A 14467-nucleotide genomic window follows, 5' to 3' on the forward strand; every position below is an offset into this window, starting at 1 on the left:
TCATACCCTGTTAACGAGGAACCGTGCTCAACCGCTTTCACGCTGCTCTGAACGCTTGTTTGATCTTTGCTTCCCGTGCTGCCGCCGTGCCGGCCACGGCCCTGGGGTCCAGCCCCGCGGCGAGCATCGCTATCTCTGCGTCGGAATCTGGCACAACTGAGCCTGTGGCAGATAAAAATATAAACCTCAGGGTGTTTTTAGTCCCTGTCCTGTGCTTTAGCCATCTATGGTATGGCGCAGAGGATCACAGGGACACTGCCAGCTCTGCTCCAGGGGTTTCCCCAGCGCTGGGGGAAGGCTGGAGCCTCCCAAAGAGCCTCCTGCTCCTCATCCTTTGGGGGCTTTAAACCTGGCTTATCTCCCCCAGCTCGGAGGCACGTGGTGGGGTCTAAGGGCCTCTCATCTGCTGGGCTGCTGTGTGCATGCTGGTCTCCGGGAGGCTGCTAGCACCGCAGGCTTGGCAGGAGGCTTTTTTTCCTTGGGGAATAGGAGCTCTGTTCTGGCAGATCCGGCTCAGACACGGGGGAGGGCAGCTGCTGTCCTGCTCCCCGTCCCCAGTCTGCGGCTCAACCACGGTAGCTGGTGGGGCTAAAACTGCAGGGAGAGCACTCACAAGAAGGAAAAGGGGCCGAGCCAGCAAGGCTGGGGTGCTGTGCAGCTGCCAGCGGTGCTGCGTGCGTGCTGCTGGGGCCCCGTACCGGAGCTGAGAAACACTGGAGGCGGCGCCAGCCAGCATGCCCTGTTCTGTGCTGACGCTGGCAGCCCATTTCGGGGAGCATCCCCTCCTCTTGTGCTTCTTCACATCCTGGTATAAGCAGCCATTGGTCCTGAACAGGGCCTGTAGGTTTTGCTGCGTACCAAGGTATTTGATGCACCGAGTGTCAAAATGCAGGAATGTAGAACTATGGAGCTTAGCACTGACAGCGACGCTTTCTGCTTGCTCATGCAAAACAGCTTGGTGGCCCTAAGCTGGCCCCAGGCAGGGCTTGGGCAGCCTCCTGAGCATAACCCTGGGGGCCCCTGCGCTGTAACAGGGGTGTCTGAGCTGCCTGTGGGCTCACGGGGGGGGCTTGCAGCCCTGTGGTGATGGGGGCACATTGCTGCGTTAGCCAGGTGGCCCTCCAGCCACCCTGACCTCCCGTACGTCGTGCTCTCCTAGCACGAACCCAGGCTATCCGTAGTACAAATGTGTGATCCAGGCTCAGCAAATTATGTGACGGTCTGAAACGCTTTGCTTTTCTGTTTGACTGTTTCCATTTGGTCATTGGGTTGCCCAGTAAATTGTATATTATAAACCCACCAATGTCCCATAAGAAGCTGGAGACTGTACCACGTGCCCTTGGGAACAGTAAATCTTTGGTAAATGTATTGATTCCCAATCCTGGCTTTGCACTCTGGATGAACTTTGTCCTCGCAAAATAATAGAAGGTGATTTTTCTTTACCAGCCAGCTGGCCTTCAGATGAGCTACTCACAACACCATGGCAAGCTCTAATCCAAGCAAACACGGAAAAGATGAGTTACAAGCTGGGAAGAGCAGCCATATCAGTTCGTAATGAGGTTTAATACTTACCGGGTGTATTCTCAAATATTGTCCTTAAGTATTGCAGTTGGGCTTTGGCTGCATGTTAGGGGATCGGTGTTTTGTGCTCTTTGGATCATGCAAACGGTGGGCTGGTTTGTTTGCGTTAACTGCAAGGCAACAAAATAGCGAAACAGGATTAGAGGAGTGATTTGGGGAAAACACTGATTTCTGTAATCAGATTTGAATTGCAATCTGTCTGCAGTTACGTGGGGGGAAGTTTATTGGGGAGGATGGGAGGTGAGGCAGGGCTGGGCAACTGCTGGTGGTCGGGGCTGTGCTGTGCTGCGTGAGCCTGCTTGGCAGCTTGGTTTTTAATACGTGCTCCTCGTTGTCAAGCCTTAGGCTTTTCCTACCTAAAACTACCTAAGAAATAGGTAAAGATCAAGAGGCTCTTCATGGGCTGGGAATCAGGGCTGGGGTAGGAGCATCCAGGGGATTTCACAGCCTTAGTGATGCTGGAGGGGCTTTTTCTGCTGGACATCTGCTGCCAGTTGGTCTGGGGGCAAGGGCTTCTCTGAGATCAACCCTGGGGCTTTACCGAGCCCTCCTAGCAAAGCCTCGATATCTTCTGTACAAGGATACGAGTTCTCTTTCTTAAAGGGAGAATTCAGAGGAAACTTTTAATTTATTTCTCTATTTATTTATTTATTTACTTACTTACTCACTTACTTTGCCTGAAATACTTCTCTCCCTCCGGATCGCCGTGTCTGCCGCACGTGCTTCCGACAGCTCGTGCGAGTGCCCGTCCGGCAAAATGCCTCTGTGCCGATGGGGTGCGGAGGAACGCCAATGATATTTAAGAGTCTAAACTAAACGGTTCCCTGGAGTACCTGCCGCCGGGGTGTTTGTCGGACAGCGCTCGCCCCTTGCCCCGCACGCCCACCCTCGTCCCGCCATCTCCCCGGGCACGTCCCTGAAAGCTGTTCCCCTCTTTGTCTGTGCGTGCAGGGAGTTTTCCGCGCTCGGAGGCTGTTCCTGCGCATCCCCCGAGGAGCCGGCGGGGCCGAGCCTTTCCCGGGGGAACATGCACTGAAAGAGGAGCTTCGCCAGAGCACGGCTGCCGGCGCCCTTCGCCTGGACCCTGATGGACTCCGAGGCAGGACTGCATTACCATGGTGATGATCTTAACCAAAACTCGGGAAAACAAAGGTGCCGACTCTGTAACATGCAGGACTGAGCTGGTAAGCTTTGTGAAATCTTCGCTCAAAACTCTTTCGCTGCTGAGAGCTTTGCTGTAGCTTTAAAATAAGTTTTTTTTGTGCTGCAGGGCTGGATCTTTAGATAGTTTATAGCACTGATTTCTACCGAGCTGCATTAATATCCAAGGAGCAGGCGATCAGTAAATGATTGGAGCGCTGCGGCTTTTTGCATATATGAATTTCAGTAAGCATGCAATGGAGTAAACAGTAGAAAAAAAGAAAATCAGTGCTGTGAGTAACACAGGCAAGAAGTTGCTTCCCCAACAGCCAACAGATGCTCGTCATTAATAGGAGGAGGAGCAAGTGGGGAGCAGGATTAAGTGGGAGATGGTGAAGAGCAGTGCTGGGGTACTTAGTCTCACTGGCAGCCTGGAGGGATGCAAATCCAACCATGCCAAATGAGCAGGCAACAAAAAAAAAACAACAAACAAACCAAAAAAACAAATTAGGGACAGCAAACAGCCTAAATGATGCTGGAAGGGGCAAGCGAGGCCGTGGGGCTGAGCGGTGGTGGGCAAGGCGTTGTCTGGGGGCAGGAGGAGGAGGTGGTGTGGGATGATGGAGAGGTGTCTGAGAAAAGCCCAGAGCAAGGCCGGTCGTGGATGTTTGCTCCTCTGTCCTTCAGGAGGGATGGTCACAGTCCGAGAAGAAATCAGACCGCAAGGCTATTCCTTGCAGGGTGCTCTGGGAGTCTCCGATAAGGGCGTGCAGGAACACAGCAGGAAGCATCTGGCAGGATTAGCTATAAATGGGCATTTTGAGCGTAAAAGAAATATAAATGCCTAAGTTTGCTGAGGATGATGAACTGTCCAGCCGGCCTTCCCGGGAAGATAGTGCAGCGTGCCAGGGTGGAGGCAGGCTGCCCTGGCAGCGAGTGGTGGAGGAGAAGGCGAGCAAGCCAGAGGCAGTGTTAAATCCTGCCTTAAAAGGGTGAAATTTGGGAAGGAAGGATATTGATATATTAGAAAAATATCCTTGCTTTAGTGTTGGCTCCTGCCGGGAAGGCAGCATCTCCCGTGGCTGCTGCCTGGGGGGTGGTGAGGTGGGAGCTTGAGCATCTGATGCCGTCTGCGCCCCAGGAGGTGTGCGGGGCGGGCGGAGGGGAACTTGCTGCAGAGAGGCAGGTGAGAGGCAGTTTCTCCTCCTCCTCTGGGAAGGGATGGGCACCTGGGCTGCCATCCCGGGCTGCCCGATGGCCGGCAGAAGAGGTGCGGAGCTGTAACGCGAAACTTTGCCCTCGCGTGTTTGCCGAGTCCCTCCCGCAGCTCTGGGGCTGGGTCAATAGTGCAACGATAGCCCTGGTTGCACAAGTTGGATTGCTGTGTTGTTCGGGTTGTTAATTTGGGGCAGATGTTCACAAGAAGTCTGATCCACCAAAGAAAACAAGATTTTTCCCGTTGACTTCATGGGAAGGGCTAAAAAGCAAAACCTGAAGGAAATAAATGTCCAGGCGGTGGGACAGTATCGCCTACCACTGTCTGATGAGCATGTTTGGTTCAGTTCCCAGTTTGGTGCTAAGACAAAACTCCTACAAAATGGTAATTCTACTCAATATGAGACATCTGAAGGTGTCCCTCCCCGTCCCACATCTGCCGGCGGTAGCTGGGTTCTGGGGCTGGCGCACAGATGGGCGCTGGCACAGCCGCTGCCTTCTCTGGGGCTTGTCCCATGTCCGTTGTGGCTCCGCTTCGGCCGCTCTTCAGAGGCAGCTGCCTGTCCTCGCCATCTCCTGACTGACTCTACCTGCCACTTCATCAGGTGGGGCTTGACAGATAGAAATAGCTTGACCCCACCTAGAAAAGTGGCTTATGCTCCAAAGGCAGCGACCAACCCTTATTTACCATCTGCACCCCACCGTTGTTTTCTGCCTCCACATCCCTCTATATTCAATATTAACCATGTTCTGGGTATGACCTGGGATCCTTTTGTTGGCTTGCTCTGTGCAGGCAAGCGCCAGCATTTGGTACGTTAATATTGTCGCTTTGTGAGCGGGCGACGCGTAAACCATGCACCAGGAGAGAAGATGGGAGCGCGGTGGCCTAACGCCAGATAAAACACAGCTATGACAGCGCAAGTGAACGGAGAGGTCATGCCGGCGCTACCCTCGGATGGTGTAAAGCCTCAGTCGAGGTGGGATGGTGTTGCCAGGAAAGTTGCTTCAGAAGCAGAATATGGATGTTTTGGGGGATGATAAAAGAACAATTAGTATGGAAGTGTGTTCTGGTAGACATAGCTGCAATGGCATGTAGCTGCAGATGACATACTGATTTATTGTGGATAAAACTGTCCATGCCCATTTTTAGAAGGCTGATGATGTCTCTTACGCTATCAAGAGGAAGATTCTTGGGGGAAAAAAGAGTATAAAAAGCATCCGGGATTATTTTGTACCCATATAGTGGCATTTTCCCCTATTTTTAGTGCCTATCAGCACAACCCAAATGCGGACTCTCCAGAAGTGCTGGGGTGAGGGTACCTTGCCTGAGAAACACACCGTACATTTAAAAAAACGTAAATAGCTGCTTTGTACCTAGATGGGAGGCCTTAATGGGCTTGGATGGGGTTCAGATACCACTGCTGCTGCTTTCTTGCCCAGTCCAGAATTATGACTAAATTGCAGCTCCCGGTTTAGTTTCTCCGGTATTTTGGGTCCCAGAGCTGGGGACCTCGCTGCAGCCACCCCCTGGGTAAGGACTAGGTGCAGGAGCCATGATTTGCAAGCTCAGGCCTTGACACCATCTCTCTGCAGCATTTAATTAAATTTGATTTCACTGAGGGAAGATGACTGTGTCTGTCCCCTGGTCCCTACCGAAACAGGACTGTTGCAGGCACCCAAGGCTCTCCTCCCTGCCGGGTGCCGCGCGGCTTTGCCGAGGCTGGAGGCAGGGTGGTGTCTTATGCCCCGGTCGAGTCTGCGAGAAGTGAATAGTTTTTCTGGTTGTTTGCAGCACACTCCAAAGATGAGTCAAGGACCTACCCTCTTCTCTTGTGGCGTGATGGGTAAGTAACAGAAACTTCTGTCTGTATTTACTCCGCCTCCGCTCCTGCTTCCTTGTAGCGATGGGCAGCAAGATGTTCTGACTGGCTGGATCTCTCCAAAAAATGCTCCCCTGCAAACCCCGGGGTGGGCATCCGCCCACCTGCCCCATGTTGCGGGGATGGAGGGGCAGCCACCCCACCACCCACTAATGGTGGCCGTCACGCTCATGCCACCCTCCTTCCTAGAGGCAGCTGTCCTGCCCCATTGCCATTGCTGGGTGAATTGCTTATCTCCTTCCCCTCCTCAATGCTCTGCTATGTCTGCTTATTTTTAGAGTAACTTGTACAGCTGAGATCATAAGAATTTTGGGTCTGAGATTGTATTTGAGTATCCAGCCCATGACCATGGTTCTTGACTGTTTACATGATGCAAGTAAGAAATGTCAGTATTATCGTTAAAATGTTCCACCGCGTGGCACGAAGTGTTTGGGTAGGCCTCAAACAGTAAGGAAAATCTCTTATTTTTTCCTTTGACAATAACCATGGTATAGGATGTTTAATACCTTTCATGTCAGAGCTTGCTATCAATTTTTATGCGGAACAGCCACCAGAATTGATGGGGGATTGGTGCCTTAGCCGGTGATCCTGAAAAGCTGATAGTGCTGGAGGATGTGCTGTTGTATTGTGCTCTTGGGTCTTGTAGGGGGGAGATAGGCGAAGTCTCAAAACCCAATTAAAATTGTAGGTCAAGTTTGAACCAAGCTACTTGCTGTGAAAGCCAATACTTTACAGACAAAGAGGCTGCCCCTTTTCTTCATGGACGCAACTCTCATTAGCCTTACTGGGAGCCGAGCACATGCATTGACAGGAGATGTTTCCCCAGCTCTCCGATAACTCCAGTCATTGCAGGCGGCGGGGGAAGATGGAAAGCATTTGGAGTTTTTTAGATGAAAGTCACAAGCTTCAAAGTCAAGAAGGGGTAGAGACAGCATGTTCCCTTTCTCCTGCCTGTCAAACATGAGGGAGGAACAGGGAAACCCAATCAGATGGTTTTGTCTTGTGCTGTGGCACTGGCAGGCTCTTCCACACATACGAAGAGTCTACGCCTAATTGAAAAGCCGCTTGTCTTTAAGAGCTTTTATAAAGCCTTCTGCGTCTTTGTATCACTGTGCTGGTCTTCCTTGGCTGCCAAATTATCCTCTTCCCAAGGGAACCGAATGTCACCTCCTTGGCCACAGCTTGCCATTTAATGGTCTTCGTCATGCCCAGTCAGGAGGAGCCAGTCTCTTCAGCGTGCAAAGGCATCGGTTGCCTTGGCTTTAATTTTAGGCATCTTTCCTGAGCGTTCTTGATGTCTCCGAACATGGACCACGATCACAGACTAATCCGGTGTCAAAACTTGCTTGACTTTTAAAATAAGCCTTATGGTTATAATGGCAAAACTGGGGGAATAGTTCAGGTCAAAGGGCCAAGTCCCTGTCAGTGGAAAGCGCTGAGATAAATAAATGCCGTGAAGTTTGGACTGGCAGTGCAGCCAATGGGAGGCAATGACTCATAGTCCCATGTGCGATGTTGCGGGGATGGACGGCAGTGGGTCTTCCCGGTTGCCCTTGGGGGTGAGGGCAGCTGTGGGCAAGGGCAAGGGCCAGTGGCTGGTCCTGGTGGCCATGGGACATCGGGGCAGAGGGGAACCCAGCCTCGGCCGGGCTGCCAGGGAGACCATCATCCAAACCCTGGAGCTTCCCACAGGCATCGGCTCAGGAGTGTTCATCTCCAGGAAGAAGGAAGAAGTTGGGTCAAAGCCCCGAGGGGTGCGTAATGCACCATGACCAAGAAACCCAGCTGGCCCAAGATGGCAAGGCTGGGGTCCAGCCTGGAGAAAAAGAGTAAATTGAAGCCCATACATCTTAGGTGTAGATACCTCATGAGGTACTAAACAACGGAAGAATCTGAAAATCGATTATCGGTTGTAATAAACTCAATATATCAGTAAACATTATTAAAGACTTGATGCAGTGTTAGACCCACTTCTCAAGGTGACCAAAATCGTCTGATTTTTAGATTTATAGGAAATACTCCTGCCAGTGTGATGATATTACTAAAAAAAAATTGTGTTTTATCTTTATATAGCCCTTTGCTGGGAGGAAGATCAGAGATGAAATGCCTAAAACGATAAACTCAACAATTTTTTTTTTCTCCTTGAAGGGTCCTTGAAACTCTGGGGAATACAAGAATTGGCCTGTTGTTGGGTAGGGTTTTTTCTTCTTTTTTTTCCTTTTTTCAGCTGCAGCCTCCATCACATGCCCCCAGTGAAAATATCAGAGACTGTGCTAGAGAAAGAAGGCAGCATATTAGAAAGTTGGGACGTTACTTTTGACTTCCTATATCGAATTTTTTCCATCTTTGGGTGGATGGCAGTATAAAATTTACGATATTTTCACAAGGCATTGGCAGCATCGCCTAACCTTTCCCTGGCAGGGATGTAAGCAGCACTCAACGTCTAGATCGGTAGCACCAGAGGCTGCACAACTCCAGCCTTGTAAGAGAAGCTCAGCGGGCACACGCCAACAGCCGTGGCCTCCCATTTTCTGTGTAAGCAAGAAATTATCTTCGAGGCAAACTGCAGGCAGGGTTTTATTGAGGCTGTGACAAGGTGCTTGTGAGTGCAATTGCCCTGGCTGCAGGATCAGAGAAGCAGCGTGGCAGGCGTTGCACGCACAGCCCTGCTCGTCAAAGGGAAGGGGAGGATGGGTTTGTGCCCATCAGCAACGGATCCTGCATGCATCTTTTGTGAAATGCTCTTTTAAAAGTATCCGTCATTTACTTTTCCCCTTGGAAAGCACCCCCAGAATTGGAAGCACCCCCAGAATTTGTCTTTGTAGAGCACTGCAACAGCGTGGGGCAATGGATGAAGTGCACATGCCAGCTCGTCTGTCCTTCGGCATGCTCCTCCACCGGCATGGTTTGGCAATGCCAGTGGTCCGAGAGGCGAGCGTGCTGGGGGATTGCAGCCTTGGGTCTCGTCATTGCACACCTCAGACCTGGAAATTACTTCTCACACCGCATGGGCGATGGAGGAAAGCCAGGAAGCCAGAAGGAAGTCCAGCTGGGGGGTGATGCCCCTCGATTGCATCCCGAAAGCTCCTGCCCACCGCTCTGCCTCCTGAACACCTCCTGTTTCTGAACCAGGATTTCATGGGATTTCGAGGTTTTTTTGGGAGAGCTATCGGTGTAGAACAGCATCTTGGTGCACGTTCAAGCACAGTCAATCCACAAAGAGGAGAAGGTGCGCAGGGACAGCCAACAAGGCGCAGCTGGAGCGGGGAGACCTCGCCAGAGGATCGCGTGGAAGAGCAGGGCACGTCTCGCCGCCGAGGTGGGGAATTTCCCTCCCCGTGCAGGCTGGTGGCACGAGGAGCCCGCAGCCCACCGGTGTGTGGATTCTCCAGCAGTAGATTTTGGGGCTATTGCTTTCATTTCCCATTGAAGCACAGCTCTCCATGTTGTATTTTAATCTTCTTTCTGCAGTGGGAAGGCTCTATGGCACTGCCATCAGCTAATTACAACTATTAAATTTGTTCCACATCTAGAAGTCATCTCTCAAACATAAACAGGGGGCAGTGGAAAATGCAGGCTGCCTTTTCCCCTGTGCGTGGGGACCGGGAGACCGAAATTTGACTTGAACAACGTAGGAAAAAAAGGAAATGGATGTGCACCCGTGTGAAGAGACGTGTTTGGGTTAGGATCCAAACAGAATTTATCTGCCAAAAAGGAGAAGAAAAATTGATTGAAACCCATAATTGCTTTACAAGTTGCCACAATAAATTATGTATTAATGTAAATTATTTCACAGGAAAAGAACGTGGAGGAAACTTGAGCAGAAGGATCATGCATTATGTATAAAAAGGAACTGTAAAAATATTATAGCAGCACATTTGTGTCGCTGTAGTTAACGTTGTGTCAGCGTTTTGGTTTTACACCCTGCTCTGTGGTTATGACCGTGGTCATTAAAATTTACTCTCTGTCACCAGAGGAGCACGGCAGTCGTTTAAAAAGCCTGCGACCAACCCGAAGTTGCCAGGCACCGCTCCTGCAAAACCTGGAGCTCCGCGTTTGGCAGCCTGGCTGGGATGCTCTGAGGATGGATAACATTGTGGGGCCGTGCAAAGCCCTCGGAGACACTTGGAGAACAACACCCCTCTCCTCGATTTTTGGGACATGACTTCAGCTCGCGAGTGCCTCGTGCCCCGGATCGCCGGGCTCATTTGGTGTGGTGAAGGTTGCACGGGAGAGCAGATGGATGTTGTAAGGGTTCATGTTAGCTCTTAAAAGCAAACATCTTGGTTTTGCGAAAGGAAATTTAGGAATAGATAGCGATGCTGATGGCATTTGAGTGTGCTATCGATGGTCCCAGGGCGGGTTGAGCCCTGCTCGCATGCAGGCAGCTTCTGGCTTGTCTCTGAAAATAGGAGAAGGGGGGAAAATAAACCAGGTGAGGATCACCTGGGACATGCTGAGTCTTGCCGGGGCTTGTTGCTGCTTGCCCAGCCCGGCAAGTCCTGCCAGTGTATGCCGGCGAGGCACTGGGCTTGTGCAGGGAGCAGATGGCTTGCAGCGGTGGCCGCTCTTCACCCGCACCCCAACTGCTCTGGCAGTTTGACACCCCACATTTCCCTCCCAGAGCATCCGCCCCGGGGTCAAGGGCTCTGCCACCAAACCGCCCCAGAGGCTGGGCAGGCTGGGGGAGCGGCACGGGAGCCGGGGCTCACATCGCTCTCTCCGGGGCTGAATCAGAGCTAACTACCCCAGCCTTGCTTTGGAAAGAAGAAATGGTTTGGGTCCCCCTGAGGCCGGGCATCCTGGGAGCTTGCAGCTGTAACCGGAATTTGATGCTGTTTCACGCCGATCTGAATTTCTTGCTGCTTCGTGTGTGGATTGCAAGAGGGCTCAGGCTCCTGCTGCCACGGCCAGAGAGGGCAGGATGAGAAATTCGGTCGTCCCTGTGCTGCCGATAATGCCCCTCTGTGTCCGGGGAGCTGGAAAGCTATTTCACAACCGAAGAAGTGCCAGAAAATTCACTTTGTGGCCTCACCCTGGAAATGCAGGTTTGCAGATCAAAACGCCTTGGAAGAAATTTGCTGGACGTGCTCATTAAGTGACTTGAAGTGTTTATTTTTTTGCAGTTTTAGGTTAAAATCCACAAGTAAGATGCTGTTTCATCCAAGGCCACTGACAGCCCAGAAGGACCTGTTTTACCAGGGGCAGAGCCCCTCATGGCACGTTTGCATCATGCTCTGGATTTTCCCCTGTCGTTTTTCCAATAGGCAAAGGAGAGTTTTCCAGCGAAGCAGCTCACTTAGGAACCGAGGGGTTCTCATGGTGGGTTTTATCCTGGAACAAATTACTGCCTCGGGGTAAACTGAGGTTTGTAATGTAAGAAAATTAATACACGCTTAACCGCGGCGGTGTTAATGGCTCCACTGCAATTATCGTTATCAGCGTGCTCAGGATGTGAATCTTCGTTTTAAAAAAGAAAGAACCAAAACCCAGCTGCTTTCCCTCAATAAGGCTTTCCCGAGTCCTTTAATCACATCCTCAGCCCTTTGACTGCCCCATTTTCAGTTTGTTTTGGGGCGAACAGTTTTCTGTTTGCACTGAAAAAAAAACCCCAAATATTTTCTGGGTTTATTTGGTAGTTTGGGACCAGTCGGTGGTGCTCGGGGACCTGGGGGTCCCAGGCTGTAGTGGGGTCTCCTCCTTGCCCTGCCAAAAAACCAGCTCCCACGGTGCGAGGGGAAAAGTCAATACCCCCAGGCTCGTGCTGGGCATAACCGTGCTTTTACTGGTCTCTTTGCAAGGTTCGGAAGATTTATAGCTGTTTGTGCTGAAGCAGGGGTGAAAGAGGAAGGTGTCCCATATCCTCCTCACCAAGGCCTTTTGCAGTCTCCAGCCAGCGGGTCGTGGCAGCTTGCCATGAAAATTCAGCTTCTATTTCTGTTTCTTTTGTCTGCTGACCTGACCCAAGAAGTCTCTCTGCTGGCAGCATAATACAGGGGAAAAAAATAATAAAAGATCTAAACATAGATGTAGCTGTTTAGCACAGGTTTCGCACTTTTCATTGTGTTTATAAAAATGAGGACAGCGACAGCTAAAATGCCGCGGGGTTATTGAGGGCAGAGCCAGGCTGTTTGTGGCTGGAGCTGTTACGGCAGCAGCTGGATGCGGGGAGAAATGGGAAAACTGGCCAAGAGTGGTGGCCCCAAACCTGACCTCCCGACTTGAAACTGAGCCCTGGTCAGAAGCGTTCTGCACCATTGCATCTTCCCTATCAGGCTGCTGCCTACAGCTGCGGGCTGGGTACGGCTTTGAATTCATCCTTCAGTTGCCTGAGTGGAAAAACCCCCAAACCCCTAAAAAATATTGCACGATTTAGATACGATCATACGAAACTGCACAGCGATGGTTAGCGAGCACGGTTTGCCTCCGTTTGCAGCAGCCGACGACAACAACAGTCACCAGAGAAGGTCTGCTGGGTGATTACATTTTTCCATTGCAGCAGCTGATGGGGTTGTCCTACCATGGTTTTCCTGTCGAGCATCAGCGGCGTATGTGCAGAGAGCCCCGATCGCCTGCGCCGGGGAGCTGGGCCTTGATGATATTTCGCTTTCTTCTTTTATTGTCAGCGGGAATGAGATCATCACCCTTAATCCTCTCTTTCGACGCAGTCGTGGGTGGGATTTCTGAATACAGCAGTAGCCGGGTTTGCAGTCTTCCTACGTGGAGCTGCCCGTAGCCACATACCTTTTAGCCCATGGGCTCTGGAGGTGCAGGTTTCTCAGAGCTTTACCCAGGCACCACAAAACCCACCTGATAAAAGGAATATCTTCATGCTGACCCCAAACCCATGCACCATCTTTTGATGGTCACCACTGTCTTTTGCGGTGCTGCGCTAGAAGACTGTTAATGCAAGCCAAATTTGCTGGAGGAACAAATTCCCGTGTTAACAAGCTGAATGAAAGAGAGAGGGAGAAAATGTTAAAAAAAATGCATTTTACAAAAAAAAAAAAAAGTGAACCTGTTAAGCCATTTGTTCCTTTAAATAAGTGCTCCAGCGTTAATGTTTGTTACAGGAATGGAAATTGGCTGTGCTAGGTAGAACTGGGATTTGCAAGGCAACCCTGAGGAGATGCTAAGCCCAGGTTGCTGCAGAAGAGCAGGAGGGTGTGGGCACCCAGTTCCCATGCAGGCGACCGGGCAGGGAGGCACCTGGCCAGAGCACCCCCGCAGCCCCAGATTTGGGGGATGGTGGGAGATGGACGATGAGCCTCACAGCAGGGACCCAAGGACCTTTGTGTCTCGCAAAGAACTGCTGGGGGTTTATCGTGCGTCTGCTACAGCACAGAATCACAGAATGGCAAAGGTTGGAAGGGACCTCAGGAGCTCACCCAGTCCCACCCCCCTGCTCAAGCAGGTTCTCCTAGAGCATGGTACACAGGACTGCATCCAGGTGGGGTTTGAATATCTCCAGAGAAGGAGACTCCACAGCCCCCCTGGGCAGCCTGGGCCAGGGCTCTGTCACCCTCAAAGTAAAGAAGTTTTTCCTCATATTCAACTGGAACCTCTTATGTCTCAATTTGTGCCCATTGCCCCTTGTCCTGTCGCTGGGCACCCTTGAGAAGAGTCTGGCTCTGTCCTCATGACATCCACCCTCGAGATATTTGTACGTGTTGATGAGGTCCCCTCTCAGCCTTCTCTTCTCCAGGCTGAACAAGCCCAGCTCTCTCAGCCTTTCATCATAGGGGAGATGCTCCAGTCCCTTTATCATCCTAGTAGCTCTCCTCTGGACTCTCTCTAGGAGTTCCTCATCTTTCTTGAACTGGGGAGCCCAGAACTGGACACAGTGCTCCAGGTGGGGTCTCACCAGGGCAGAGCAGAGGGGGCAGCAACCGTCTTAGAGCTTGCTATGTGCAGGGACCTCTGTCAGACACGGTGCCTTTGGGCTGGTTTGGGAGGGATGCTCAGAGCCTTAGTGGGGGCAAGTTGGCTTCATTGGAGCAATGCTGTTTCAGCCTGAGAGCAGGGTGTTGGGATGGCTTTTGGTTTCCCGAGGGCTCTGATGACTGTTTTGGGATTTCCCTGCTATGACAGGCAGGTCGATGCCCTGGGGTACTCCCCTTTCTGTTAGGACCATCCCAGCTGCTGTCTCATCTCCTTTCTGGTGGTTTGCCCGCTGAGGTCCATCTTGCCCCAGCAGTGCTACAGCTTTGTGCTCTTCGATTCCAGTTTTTGGGAACCTCCCAGGCAGTTATTGATTGTGGAGCCCAGGACAAACCACACGCAATTTAGTACACAGATAAGGCAACGGCCGTGCCATTTTATATCGCCAAATTTCCCTTAGCTAGTGCAATCTGGATATTCAAAGGCATGTTTTTATCTTCTTCTAGCAGTTTTGCTCCTGCTGCGATTGTCACTTTGTCTCTCTCTCCATCTCGACAGCAGCAACCACTCTGCTGGCAGTTCGGAAAAACCATATTCCAAGAGTTAATTAATTTGTACTGGAAAACGTCCCATATGCTACTCTTTTTGTTTACGGACGTAGAAAGCGAATCGCAGAATTAATTAACGCTAATGCCTGTGCATGTGTGGTTTGTTTTTTTGGTTTTTTTGTTTTTTTTTTTTTCTCCTTTCTGAACCAGAAAATGACAGAT

At 51.2% G+C, this 14467-nt stretch overlaps 1 protein-coding gene across 1 annotated transcript in view; it reads left to right on the forward strand.

Moving 5' to 3' along the window:
- The first annotated feature begins 2538 nt into the window (after positions 1 to 2538).
- The window catches only part of FAM53B (family with sequence similarity 53 member B), a 34965-nt gene continuing 23036 nt past the window's right edge, over positions 2539 to 14467 (forward strand). The window contains 3 exon segments of the mRNA XM_035896588.1: positions 2539 to 2765; positions 5729 to 5780; positions 14204 to 14299. Coding sequence (XP_035752481.1) covers positions 2697 to 2765; positions 5729 to 5780; positions 14204 to 14299 — 217 coding nt within the window. The 5' untranslated portion in view covers positions 2539 to 2696.

The sequence above is a fragment of the Egretta garzetta genome, unplaced genomic scaffold, assembly GCF_000687185.1.
Source record: "Egretta garzetta isolate BGI_Z169 unplaced genomic scaffold, ASM68718v1 scaffold386, whole genome shotgun sequence".
In the NCBI taxonomy this organism is placed as follows: Eukaryota; Metazoa; Chordata; class Aves; order Pelecaniformes; family Ardeidae; genus Egretta; species Egretta garzetta.